This window comes from Armigeres subalbatus, unplaced genomic scaffold (assembly GCF_024139115.2).
Source record: "Armigeres subalbatus isolate Guangzhou_Male unplaced genomic scaffold, GZ_Asu_2 Contig1739, whole genome shotgun sequence".
NCBI lineage: Eukaryota > Metazoa > Arthropoda > Insecta > Diptera > Culicidae > Armigeres > Armigeres subalbatus.
Genome location: NW_026942549.1, coordinates 24,492 through 37,525, shown reverse-complemented (window position 1 = coordinate 37,525; position 13,034 = coordinate 24,492). Strand labels below are relative to the sequence as shown.

Genomic DNA, 13,034 nt, shown 5'->3' with positions numbered 1-13,034 from the left:
GGAAGGTACCCAGCATCAAATGAAGTAAATGCACACGTTTACGTGTACACGATTCCATTTGATGCTGGGTACCTAGCGTGGATGCGGCGTTAACGCAGCATAAAAAACCGCTACGTGGGCATCGACCCTCAAAGCCGTATGTACAATAATCAAATACTATGGGCCGATCTGCACGTAGCGTTAAAATAACGCATGAGTGCATCGACGCGGCGACACTGCGTTACCGCTTTTTTCTCGATTCACACCTGCGTCTTTTTAACGCCGCGTGCACGAGGAGATGCTAATAGAATACTGAGTTGAAAAGCAGGCTAAGTTCCGGATGGAATGCCATTGAAAAAATGAGTTCTGTGGGTCATCTTTCAAAAGTTTTTAGGCATTCTATAGCCTTTGCGTACACTTACTGTACGAGAAAGTTGGAACATGACTAAAGTACATAAAAACTTTTCAAAATATTTAGAAGAAGGTGCAAATAGACGAATCTTTTTTTATAGGACATGTCTGCACATATTCGTCGCGGCAAGAATTTCACCCCAGCACAAGACAGGCAAATATGCGCATCTTGGGTACATGTCTCAGAGGACCCCATCAAAGGTTGCGACCAAAATATTAACATATTTTGGTCCGCTATCCGAGACCACGCGGGTGAAATGAGGGAGGACATGAAAATCCGGACGGCGGAAGCTGTTAGGCAAAGGTGGGGTGTTATTAGTCGTGCTGTGTCCAAGTTTGTCGGTTGCTTCGCCACGGTCGAACGCAGGAAGGTGAGCGGCACAACCCACGAGGATACAATTGCCCAGGCTCAAAAGATTTACGCGATGGATCACCAGGAGGAGTTCAAATTCCAACAATGTTGGGAGCTTCTTCGTACATCACCGAAGTTTGGTGTACCAAAAGCGTCCACCAAAGAAGGTAATATAACAAGTAATCTTAAGTAGAACTAATCAAGTTTTAGTTAACTTTAATATAATATTAGTTCCCGTTTTTGATACCGTTGACCGCACGACGGAGCGGCCTATCGGACAGAGATCGGCGAAAAAATTTGCCAAAACGGAGGATGCGGAAATGAGACGTATAGAAGCACTGGAAAAGGTGGCTGCAGCGGTGAGTGATAAAAACACCTTACTCGAACGCCATGTAGCTGCACTTGAGGAGGCAAACCAGCTAAAACTGATAACAACAAACATTGAAGGGTTGGATCATGTCTCATCAGAAATTTTAATGGTTAAGAAAAGGAGGCTTTTGAACGATCTCTACCAAAACGAGAACACGTATGTAGAAGCCGAGTGCTCTTATGCGAGCAGCCAGCAGAAAGACGAAGCAGGAACTTCTGCTTTGTACGAGTCCTTTATTATTGATGAATCCGACGTCTACAATACCAACGAATAATTTCAACTTTTCATAACATATGTTTATGTGTATGTTTATTTCCTATTTCAAACTGTTAACAAAATATATTTGATTATGTGCTCTCGTAGCGTACTTTCATCATGTACAGTTTTATTGTTCTCATTGCTTTCTAATATCCATTGCTTGCCAGTGGTCAGTTAATGAGAAATGAAATAGTGGGAAGAGTGAATTTCGTTTGGAATCAAATGTAATTCTTATCCTAGTGTCCTTCATTATATAAAATGTTGCCGTACTCATGATCATGTTAATCTCTATCCTTTTTGTTCTGGAACAACCGCAGCGTAGCCCCACATCGTGATATCAGGACATCATGATAGGTAGTAATTATGATTCGCGTGGTGGTAAATGTTGTAGATGAAATCAGTTGTTCGTATAATCACACAATGATGATATGCAACTTATCCTGTGGACGCGCATTTGCTAAAATGTTTCTCATCATCAATGATGTATCAATGAATGGTTATCTAGTGATAGGTTCTTGAATGGTAAGCATTTCCGTCATGTTCTTCATCATAACTAATGACATCGTCGTCGCTGTGGTTAACATTGTAATTGTAATCGAGTGCAATGATGTTGATAGCACATTTTTCCTCGTAGTTACCGTTGTTTAGTCAAAGTTTATCGGTGGTTTATCCGTCAAAGTTCAATATCTAAAACAGAAATAAATTTTCTATTAGTTTTGGTTTTATAGATTTTATTTGGAAAAAATGGAATGCATTTGAAAGATTTTTTTTATATTTTTTAAATTTTATTTTATGATGCACAGTTTTATTATAAGAATAAGTGGTATTTGTATTTTAGGTATTATGTAATAGCGATGGACACGTACGATGAATTTGTCGAGTCGGGATATATTTCAATTATGGAATACTTCGACGATAGTGATGAGCTTTTACTATTTGATTTGAAAGGTTGTATTATTGAATAAATCAGTTATGTAGTTGTTATAGATAATATTCCACGAATTTTAGAAGAACTATTCTCTGAACACGAGGTGTCATCAAGAAAAGGATCTCAACCGGGACGAAAAAATGTGAACAGGGACTTTAACATGGGCTACGACCGATTGGTGGCAGATTATTTTGCAGAAAGCCCCGTGTACGACGAAATCAAATTTTGCCGGCGTTTCAGAATGCCTAGAACAATGTTCCTGCGAATTTTAAAAGACGTAGAGAACAAAAACGACTATTTCAAGCTACGAAGTAATGCAGCTGGAACACCAGGATTAACTGGCTTACAAAAGTGTGTTGCTGCCGTCAGAATGCTGGCATACGGGATTGCCGCTGATGCTGTTGATGAATATGTGAGAATCGGTGCATCAACAGCTATGGAATCTTTACGGAACTTCTGTACGACCGTGGTAGAGGTATATGGTGACATATACTTGAGAGTACCAAATAATGAAGATATTCGCAAAATTGTGATCGAAAACGAAAGCAGAGGTTTCCCAGGTATGCTTGGAAGTATTGATTGTATGCATTGGGAGTGGGGTAACTGTCCTGTTGCATTCAAAGGTAGATTTCTATATATATTCAGAATGTCGGCTATTTCGTTATTATGTTTGCTTATTATTAAAGGTCAATATGTGGGAAAAGATGCAAAACCCACAGTAGTGCTGGAGGCGATTGCTTCATATGACACGCATATATGGCATTGCTTTTTTGGTATGCCTGGGAGTTGTAACGATATAAATGTTGTTGATCGCTCCCCAATATTAAACAACATTGTGAATGTAAGTATTATACAATATCTTGACGAATATCATTTTTGATCTCAATCATTATGATGAAAAATTCAATGTACATTTTTCTTTTGTTTTGATATTCTTCGCACCACATTTTTGGGCTTCCATTACGAACGATCCTAGGAGATATAATCTGAATAGGGAACAATAATATCCGTACAGATTCACAGCATATGATCGCATATCAGTCCTATCTCTGCTGTATCTCGTATTCATATGGGACAATTATGCGATTTTGGGCAGTAATATATGATGTAAAATTTAGTTATTCACAGATCACGTGGTTTAGGTTCTCCAAAGTTTCAGATCAATTTATTTTAGACTACCAGGTAAAATTTTAACTGCACCGTGAATCACATATTTATCCCATATGAATAGGTAACCCACCAAAAATGGGACAGATATACGATTCACGGCAACGGTGATCGTACACTTCGTGTTGTCCGGAGCAAAACCGAATGTTATATTCCAGGTCGCTCGTTCTTGGGCCGCCAATCGTCTGTCTCCCTAGAAACAAGGGTCGCACGCGGGTTCTATGGTAAATATCACTTTTGCTGGTCTCTCTTTCGGCATACGCACTTTATGTCTAGTCCACTGTAATTTGCCGATTCTACGGGAGTTCTTCCAGGAATTTCTCCGGCAGTTCCTCTAGGAATTCCTCCAGGAATTTTTCTAAGAGTTCCTTCGGGAATTCTTCCAAAAGTTCCTCCAAGAATTCCTTCGTGTTTTGCTGAAAGTCTCTTTAATAAAGACACAAAAAAAAAAAAAAAAATTCCTTCGTGACTTTCTCCAGGAATTCATCCGGGAGTTCCTCCAGGAATTCCTTCGGTAGTTCATCCAAAAATTCCTTCGGGAGTTCAGCCAGAAATTCCTCCAGGAATTCTTACGGGAATTCCTCCCAAATTGCCTTCGCCTTGAAATCATTACGGAATTCCCCTAGGAGTTCCTGTGAGAATTACTCCGGAAATTCTCGGGGAAATTCTACGGGAATCCTCGGGGATTTCCTACCGGAAATTTCTACCGTAAGTCCTACGGGAATTCATACGAGCATTCCTTCGATACTTCCTACGGGAATACTCACGGGATTTTTTACGAAATATTTTGATATTTCTAAAGGAACTCCTACGGGAATACTTTCGGGAATTCCTACGGAACTTTTAACGGAGTTCTTCAAGGAATTTCATCGGGCGTTCCTTTAGGAATTCTTCCAGAAGTGTAACCAAGAATTCATTCGTTAGTTCCTCCAGGAATTCCTTCGGGAGTTACTCTAGAAATTCCTCCGGGAGTTTCTCCAGGAATTCCTCCCATATTTACTTCGGGAATAACTCCGGGAATCCCATTCGGAATTCCGCCGGGAAATCATTCCGGAATACCTGCAGAAATTCCTCTGGAAATTCCCCTACGAGTGGGAATTCTATGGGAATTCCTCTGGGAATTCATACGAGAATTCCTTTGAGACTACCTACGGGAATTTCTCTGAGAATACCTATGGGACTTTTTACAGGAATTCCTTTGAACATTCCTACGAGAATTCCTTTGGCAATTCCTCTGCGAATTCTTCCGGGAATTTCTACGGGAGTTCCTTTGGGAATTCCTCTAGGAATTTCTCCTGGAGTTCCTTCGACAATTCCTCTGGCATTTTTTCCAGGAATTCCTCCGCGAAATCCTTCGAGAATGCCTCCGGATATTCCTTCGGGATTAATTTTCCGATTTTCCTCCGAGACTTTCTACGGAAATTCCGTTTGGAATACCTACGAGTATACCTTTGACAAATTATTTCGGGAATTCCTACGGGAGTTGCTTCAGGAATTCCTCTCGAAATTTGTCCGGGAATTCCTACCGGAGTTTTTTCGGGAATTCCTCTGGGAATCCCTACCCGAATTCCTGTGGAATTCATACGAGAATTCCTTCGAGACTTCCTACGGGAATTCCTCCGAGACTTCCTACGAGAACTCCTCCAGGAATACCTACCCAAGCAACCAGAAGTTCGGATAAGAAGGGCTATTTTGGCTTAATCAGCTCTCATTTTAAGTAATTTTTTGTATGTAACGGAACTTTAGGTGAACTTTAAAGTTTCGTTAAGGATGCTTGGAACTTGATGTGAACCATAGTGAACCAATTAGTTCGGTTAACAGTAAATTTAAGTAAAATCTGAACTTCTGGTTGCTTGGGTAAATTCCTTCGAGAATTTCATCAAGAATTCCTACATGATTTTTTTCGGGAATTTTCGAAGCAATTCCCAGAGGTATTCGCGAAGAAATTGCTGGAGGAAATCCCAAAGCAATTCACAGAGGCATTCCCAAAGGAATTCACAGATGCATTTTCAAAGCAATTCCCAGAGGAATTCTCGACGGAATTCCCATAGGAATTCCCGTAGCCTTTCCCCGAGAAATTCCCGTAAGGATTGCCGAAGTCATTTCCGTAGGAATTCCCGAAGCAGCTTCCGTAGGAATTCCAGTCGGATTTCCCGAAGGAAGACCCGTAGGTATACTCGTAGGTATTCCAAAAGGAGGAATTCCCGTAAAAATTCTCATAAGAACTCCTAGGGGGATTCCCGAGGAACTTCCGAAGGAATTCCAGGAGGAACTTCCGAAGGAATTCCTGGAGGAACTTCCGAAGGAATTCCTGGAGGAACTTCCGAAGGAATTCCTGGAGGAACTTCCGAAGAAATTCCTGGAGGAACTTCCGAAGGAATTCCTGGAGGAACTTCCGAAGGAATTTCTGGAGGAGCTTCCGAAGGAATTCCTAAAGGAACTTCCGAAGGAATTCCTGGAGGAACTTCCGAAAGAATTTCTGGAGAAACTTCCGAAGGAATTTCTGGAGGAACTTCCGAAGGAATTTCTGGAGGAACTTCCGAAGGAATTCCTGGAGGAACTTCCGAAGGAATTCCAGGAGGAACTTCCGAAGGAATTCCAGGAGGAACTTCCGAAGGAATTTCTGGAGGAGCTTCCGAAGGAGTTTCTGGAGGAACTTCCGAAGGAATTCCTGGAGGAACTTCCGAAGGAATTCCTGGAGGAACTTCCGAAGAAATTCCTGGAGGAACTTCCGAAGGAATTTCTGGAGGAGCTTCCGAAGGAATTTCTGGAGGAACTTCCGAAGGAATTCCAGGAGGAACTTCCGAAGGAATTCCTGGAGGAACTTCCGAAGGAATTCCTGGAGGAACTTCCGAAGGAACTCCTGGAGGAACTTCCGAAGGAATTCCTGGAGGAACTTCCGAAGGAATTCCAGGAGGAACTTCCGAAGGAATTCCTGGAGGAACTTCCGAAGGAATTCCTGGAGGAACTTCCGAAGGAATTCCTGGAGGAACTTCCGAAGGAATTCCAGGAGGAACTTCCGAAGGAATTCCAGGAGGAACTTCCGAAGGAATTCCAGGAGGAACTTCCGAAGGAATTCCAGGAGGAACTTCCGAAGGAATTCCAGGAGGAACTTCCGAAGGAATTCCAGGAGGAACTTCCGAAGGAATTCCAGGAGGAACTTCCGAAGGAATTCCAGGAGGAACTTCCGAAGGAATTCCAGGAGGAACTTCCGAAGGAATTCCAGGAGGAACTTCCGAAGGAATTCCAGGAGGAACTTCCGAAGGAATTCCTGGAGGAACTTCCGAAGGAATTCCTGGAGGAACTTCCGAAGGAATTTCTGGAGGAGCTTCCGAAGGAATTCCTAAAGGAACTTCCGAAGGAATTCCTGGAGGAACTTCCGAAGGAATTCCTGGAGGAACTTCCGAAAGAATTTCTGGAGGAACTTCCGAAGGAATTTCTGGAGGAACTTCCGAGGAATTCCTGGAGGAACTTCCGAAGGAATTTCTGGAGGAGCTTCCGAAGGAATTTCTGGAGGAACTTCCGAAGGAATTCCTGGAGGAACTTCCGAAGGAATTCCTGGAGGAACTTCCGAAGGAATTCCTGGAGGAACTTCCGAAGGAATTCCTGGAGGAACTTCCGAAGGAATTCCTGGAGGAACTTCCGAAGGAATTCCTGGAGGAACTTCCGAAGAAATTCCAGGAGGAACTTCCGAAGGAATTCCAGGAGGAACTTCCGAAGGAATTTCTGGAGGAGCTTCCGAAGGAATTTCTGGAGGAACTTCCGAAGGAATTCCTGGAGGAACTTCCGAAGGAATTTCTGGAGGAACTTCCGAAGGAATTCCTGGAGGAACTTCCGAAGGAATTCCAGGAGGAACTTCCGAAGAAATTCCAGGAGGAACTTCCGAAGGAATTCCAGGAGGAACTTCCGAAGGAATTTCTGGAGGAGCTTCCGAAGGAATTTCTGGAGGAACTTCCGAAGGAATTCCTGGAGGAACTTCCGAAGGAATTTCTGGAGGAACTTCCGAAGGAATTCCTGGAGGAACTTCCGAAGGAATTCCTGGAGGAACTTCCGAAGGAATTCCTGGAGGAACTTCCGAAGGAATTCCTGGAGGAATTTCCGAAGGAACTTCCAAAGGAATTCCTGGAGGAACTTCCAAAGGAATTCCTGGAGGAACTTCCGAAGGAATTCCTGGAGGAACTTCTGAAGGAATTTCTGGAGGAACTTCTGAAGGAATTTCTGGAGGAACTTCCGAAGGAATTCCTGGAAGAACTTCCGGAATAATTCCTGAAGGAACTTCCGAAGGAATTTCTGGAGGAACTTCCGAAGGATTTCTTGGAGGAACTTCCGAAGGAATTCCTGGAGGAACTTCCTAAGGAATTCCTGGAGGAACTTCCGAAGGAATTTCTGGAGGAACTTCCGAAGGAATTCCTGGAAAAACTTCCGGAAGAATTCCTGAAGGAACTTTCGAAGGAATTTCTGAAGGAACTTCCGAAGGATTTTTTGGAGGAACTTCCGAAGGAATTCCTGGAGGAACTTCCGAAGGAATTCCTGGAGGAACTTCCGAAGAAATTCCAGGAGGAACTTCCGAAAGAATTCCAGTAGGAACTTCCGAAGGAATTTCTGGAGGAGCTTCCGAAGGAATTTCTGGAGGAGCTTCCGAAGGAATTCCTAAAGGAACTTCCGAAGGAATTCCTGGAGGAACTTCCGAAGGAATTCCTGGAGGAACTTCCGAAGGAATTCCTGGAGGAACTTCCGAAGGAATTCCTGGAGGAACTTCCGAAGGAATTCCTGGAGGAGCTTCCGAAGGAATTCCTAAAGGAACTTCCGAAGGAATTCCTAAAGGAACTTCCGAAGGAATTCCTAAAGGAACTTCCGAAGGAATTCCTGGAAGAACTTCCGAAGGAATTTCTGGAGGAACTTCCGAAGGAATTCCTGGAGGAACTTCCGAAGGAATTCCTGGAGCAACTTCCGAAGGAATTCCTGGAGGAACTTCCGAAGGAATTCCTGGAGCAACTTCCGAAGGAATTCCTAAAGGAACTTCCGAGAGAACTTCCGAAGAAATTTCTGGAGGAGCTTCCGAAGGAATTCCTAAAGGAACTTCCGAAGGAATTCCTGGAGGAACTTCCAGAGGTACTCCCAAATGAATTCCCAGAGGACTTCTCAGAGGAATTCCCGAAGAAATTCTTTTGGGAATTTCTTCAGGAATTCCTCCGAGAATCCCTTCTAAAATTCCTTTTTTGTTCGGGAATTCCTCTAGGAATTCTCTAGGGAATTTATCGGATCTCTTGAACAGTTTAGATAATCATCGATAAAAATACAACTTCATATTTGATTTAAGAACAATAAATAATACTCGACCTGATACAAATTATTACACTAACAGATTTTCTTGTTTTACATCGTTATGAAAACTCATATGTGAATATGTACGTTATGTGGAAGATATTGATTTGGAAAATGTATTGGAGGTAACCACTTTCTCTTCGCTGGGACTCGAACCCATGACCCTACAGTACGCTAGACTGGTGCTTTAACCAACTAAGCTATGAAGGACCTCCGTCGGCCTTCGCAACCTAGCGGCATGTCCAATAAAACAAACAAATTACAAATAATAGAATAATAGTATAGTACAATAAATAATAGAACAATCTACAAATCATATCTACAGGGAAAAATTTTGAAAGTGGAGTACATTCTCAATGGAACCAAACGCGATAGAGGATACTTCTTGGCCGATGGGATTTACCCAGATTGGCCAGTATTCATGAAAACAGTATCTCATCCCAGCAACAACAAAGAGAAACTCTTTGCCAAAAAGCAAGAGGCGGCACGGAAAGATGTCGAAAGAGCTTTCGGAATACTAAAAAAATGTTGGCATATCCTCACGCATCCTTGCCGGCTATGGGATGTGCCAACAATGACAAATGTGATGCAGGCGTGTATTATTTTGCATAATATGCGTATCGAGTATCACTGCAATATGGACAACATACTTCAAGATGATTCGGAGACGATACCGCACACTCATCGATCAATGGAGAATTGCCCAAAATCTATCATCACATCAGTACCGCCAGGGACATTTGCTCAATTTTGTGCCGAACGGATGGATATGAAAAATACGGCTGAATGTGCGTCGCTTCGAAAAGATCTTATAGATCATGTTTGGTCCCACCAGGGATCAGTATAATCACAATTATATCATAGATCCCTAGTGTGTGCACACCTCATACAGTTAAATCCTCTTATAAGTGACCCCATAACACCCATTAGACAAAAACCTTCCTAGAACGTAGCCACATCCCAAAGAAGAAGAAGAAGACTCCACATCGCCGATAAGTCGCCAACTTTGACACACATTTCATCGAATAGATCTCCAAGAACATCATTTCATGCGCGACCACCATTTCTTTTGATTGCTTCTGCGCATGAACCGGAATACCCTGTTTCCATACAGTAATATATATCTTGTTCAGACTTGGAGCATTATCATGTGATATACAGTATCTTGATCAAACGTATACTTCATTTAAAGAAAAATTTAATGTGTAAGCTTTGGCATCAAGTTACTTAATATCATATATATATAGTGGCCTTAACAGATTTTCTTCATTTCAGGTTTCTAATTTTAATTCAATCGTTTTGCACCTGGATTCTGAGATGCCTTGAGCAGAATCCATGTGCAAGGTGGTGGGTACACAGTACGGCTACAGGAGCCTCACCGCCGCCGATCGTACTTAGATGACCATCAGTTAGTCAGTTTGATGGAAAAGCTATCGGTTGCATTACAATTAACACAGTGGAAGTGTTTGCTACATCGACGACATCTAAGTGTAATAGGACTCTCTATTCAGCAAAGCGTGGCATTTCAAAAAGCCCAACTGAAGTGTATTTGCCCACCAAATCGCGAGATACAACTGCACGGCTTTGGATCACTGATAAGATTTATATACGTCGAGCACAAGCAAGACGTGAGCACGGTTGCGTTTCCTTTCAATAAAAATTATTTGGCCATCTGACCGTCCAACTGTGGTGTGTTACCAGAGTCAACAACAATGGTCACCTCTACTTCCTGATCGTCACCACTAGAATTCAGTTTTCGTGTATGTGACAGCCAGCATCATAAATCAGAAGTCCAAGTAATGGAAGAACATCCGGTAGGACAGTACAGTCACATGAGTCTCACCGCCGCCAATCATACTAAAAAGACCAGCAGTTCCTCAGGGCTTGGGACGGGTGCCGAATGATCTCAAGCAGTACAGCGAACAACTTGTTGCTACTTGACGGAGAAGATACCGATTCCATTACAACCAACTTAGAGGGCGTTTTAACAGCATCGACGGTAGGTAAATAACGGTCCTCCTTAACTACCTCAAAACACGTGGGGTGGCAGAGAGTCTGACTGAGGTGTACCTGGGAACTGACCGACTGCAAGGCTTGGATAATAGATACATTCCCCCCACCGATCTACGACGGGCACACGCAAGACATAGTAGATTCCTGATAATCATTTTTGGTTTTGAATATTATTCAGGGAGTCTCTTCTCACACTCAAAAGAGTTTATGTGTAATAAACGTATGTTGTAATAAACTGTCATTAACATTCCCTTCTCGCAATGTGAAAAGTGTTTCCACCCGTGGGCTGCCGAAAAGGTGACGTATACGTCATTTTACGAAAATCACTCTTTAAATCCTTTAACAGAAAAATGGTTAAGTTGTATGTTATAAATTGGCGCAGATTTCCTCTATTGAAGTAATAAAACGTAAATTTTAATTCAACAAAACCAAACTATCAAGCTTCTTTACTTTTTTACGTTTGAACTCATTTGTAATGCCCTCCCATTTTCCGGGAAATTAAATTGGATAGTGGTAAGTGGTAATTCCTCTTTAGGACAAGAAAAAATATTCGCTCCAAAAATGTCCGAAACAAAAACGTCGATTATTAAAAGTGCATCTTCTGGCGCGTTTATTTTTCATGACATCGGAAACTTTGTACCTTGTTAACGGGAGAACGGTTCTTGAACCGATCTAGTGATATGCATTAGCCAAGTAGATAAATCTCGAAAACAGAGAGCTATAAAAAAGAAAACATAAAATACACAACAATAATGATAAAGTACGGAATGTTCCACTTGGAACTTCCCTCGTTAAAATTAGAAAGAAGAACAATTAGAAAAATAATTAGAAATAGGATCCAGAGACTCGCCCAATGTGAATGTTTTTAAAAATTATGTATGTCAATGACTACCTAGTACAGTGAGTTGCCAACGATGATAAAATAAAAACGAACTTACTAAAAACGCTCTGCTTCCTTGACCCCGTTAAGCTTCTGCATCTGGCCTTTTGCTAAATCATATCATGTGTTGGTCATCACCGGGTATTGGCGAGCAGCGAGCTTACTTCTGCATCCGCAGCAGTAACTTAGGAGGCTGTACATCATGAATGTTTACAAGCTGGTTGCTTTTGTCAGTGACGCACCACATCAGCTGACGAATGCTTTATAAAATCGGTAGACCTCAAGGTCATACTCTTGCCGATCTTTCTTGCTCTGTTCTCCAGTGTTTTTTCTACAACTCAATGAATTTGGTTATCAGCAAAGCACGGACACCCAATTGGAGCTTCAGCGTGATAAGATATCCACAAGATCGAATCAACCAGTCCATGGTTCACAAAGATGAATATTTCCGGACCCCGTGTGCCGTTCGGCTGTACTTATTTAAATCACTTCCTTTCAGCGTTTTTAAGCCAAACCAGCTTATCGGTGTTCACTGATCGAAGCAATCCTGGCTTGTTTTCCGTAGCAGCTTATGTTTGCCTTTCTAAAAAAAGAAAATGTTAGAATAAACTTACATACATACTTTTCCTAAAACGATTGCTCGACTCATACCTACACCAAGAGCATTGATTTTCCCCGAAATCGGATAACAATGATGGATCGTCGGTAATTATAAATATAATCCGTGCCGTGAGGGAAAATATGACTTGGTAATAAAAGTTGTTTTCCTAAAACTTGCGATGCAAAATTCCTCTACACTTGACATCGATTTGTTTACAACTTTGTGTCACTAATACAAGTATACATCTCCACAGTAAAATGGAAGGAATAGAACACTGCTGGGAATACGACCTACTTTGTTCTATTTTGTTTCAGATTCAATTTAAAAAAGTGTTCGAAAATTTGGAATCAAACTGAATCACTGCTGATTTCACCCTAACGCTGACACCGATACAAATACAGAATATGTGCATTGGGCTTACAAACACAATGATCAAACATTTGTATTCGAACTTATTGAACACCCTGTACATTTTACTAAATGTCTGTTCAATGATGGCAAAATGCGCAGAGTGGAAATATCTGTATGAAGTATTTTCAGTGGAGAGAAAATTGTTCAAAGAACTGATCACAGAAGGGTGAAATATAAATATTTTCTTAAATACCTGTCTGATGCAGTCAAATGTGCAGACTTCAAGTTTCTCTAAAAAGCATATGGCGTAGGAACATATGGTTAGACTCGTTCATCATTCCAGTTTCCGGTACGCAAATACTGCTTCACAGCTTCCAAAGTAGCATAGGTGCTGGTCTT

The 13,034-nt window shown here is 41.7% G+C and overlaps 1 protein-coding gene and 1 long non-coding RNA gene across 2 annotated transcripts; one reads left to right on the top strand and one right to left on the bottom strand.

Moving 5' to 3' along the window:
- Nucleotides 1-776: 776 nt before the first annotated feature.
- LOC134203287 (uncharacterized) lies at nt 777-9,893 on the top strand. The gene is made up of 6 exons (XM_062678159.1): nt 777-909; nt 974-1,101; nt 2,209-2,318; nt 2,379-2,921; nt 2,985-3,139; nt 9,116-9,893. The coding sequence occupies exons 3-6, from the start codon at nt 2,225-2,227 to the stop codon at nt 9,635-9,637; spliced, it is 1,314 nt and encodes a 437-aa protein (XP_062534143.1). The 5' UTR covers nt 777-909; nt 974-1,101; nt 2,209-2,224; the 3' UTR covers nt 9,638-9,893.
- On the bottom strand, nt 1,063-12,657 carry LOC134203288 (uncharacterized). The gene is made up of 3 exons (XR_009977559.1): nt 12,335-12,657; nt 11,742-12,266; nt 1,063-2,057 (listed from the first exon to the last, which is right to left on the bottom strand). It is a non-coding gene; the product is annotated as an uncharacterized LOC134203288 (long non-coding RNA).
- Between the last annotated feature and the right edge of the window lie 377 nt (nt 12,658-13,034).

Bases quoted from the DNA above. Each gene is read 5' to 3' on its own strand.
- LOC134203287 (XM_062678159.1), top strand. From the start codon at position 2,225: ATGGACACGTACGATGAATTTGTCGAGTCGGGATATATTTCAATTATG. The intron at 2,922-2,984 runs GTAGATTTCTAT...TTATTATTAAAG, and splicing joins CTGTCCTGTTGCATTCAAAG to GTCAATATGTGGGAAAAGAT. The intron at 3,140-9,115 runs GTAAGTATTATA...TCATATCTACAG, and splicing joins TATTAAACAACATTGTGAAT to GGAAAAATTTTGAAAGTGGA.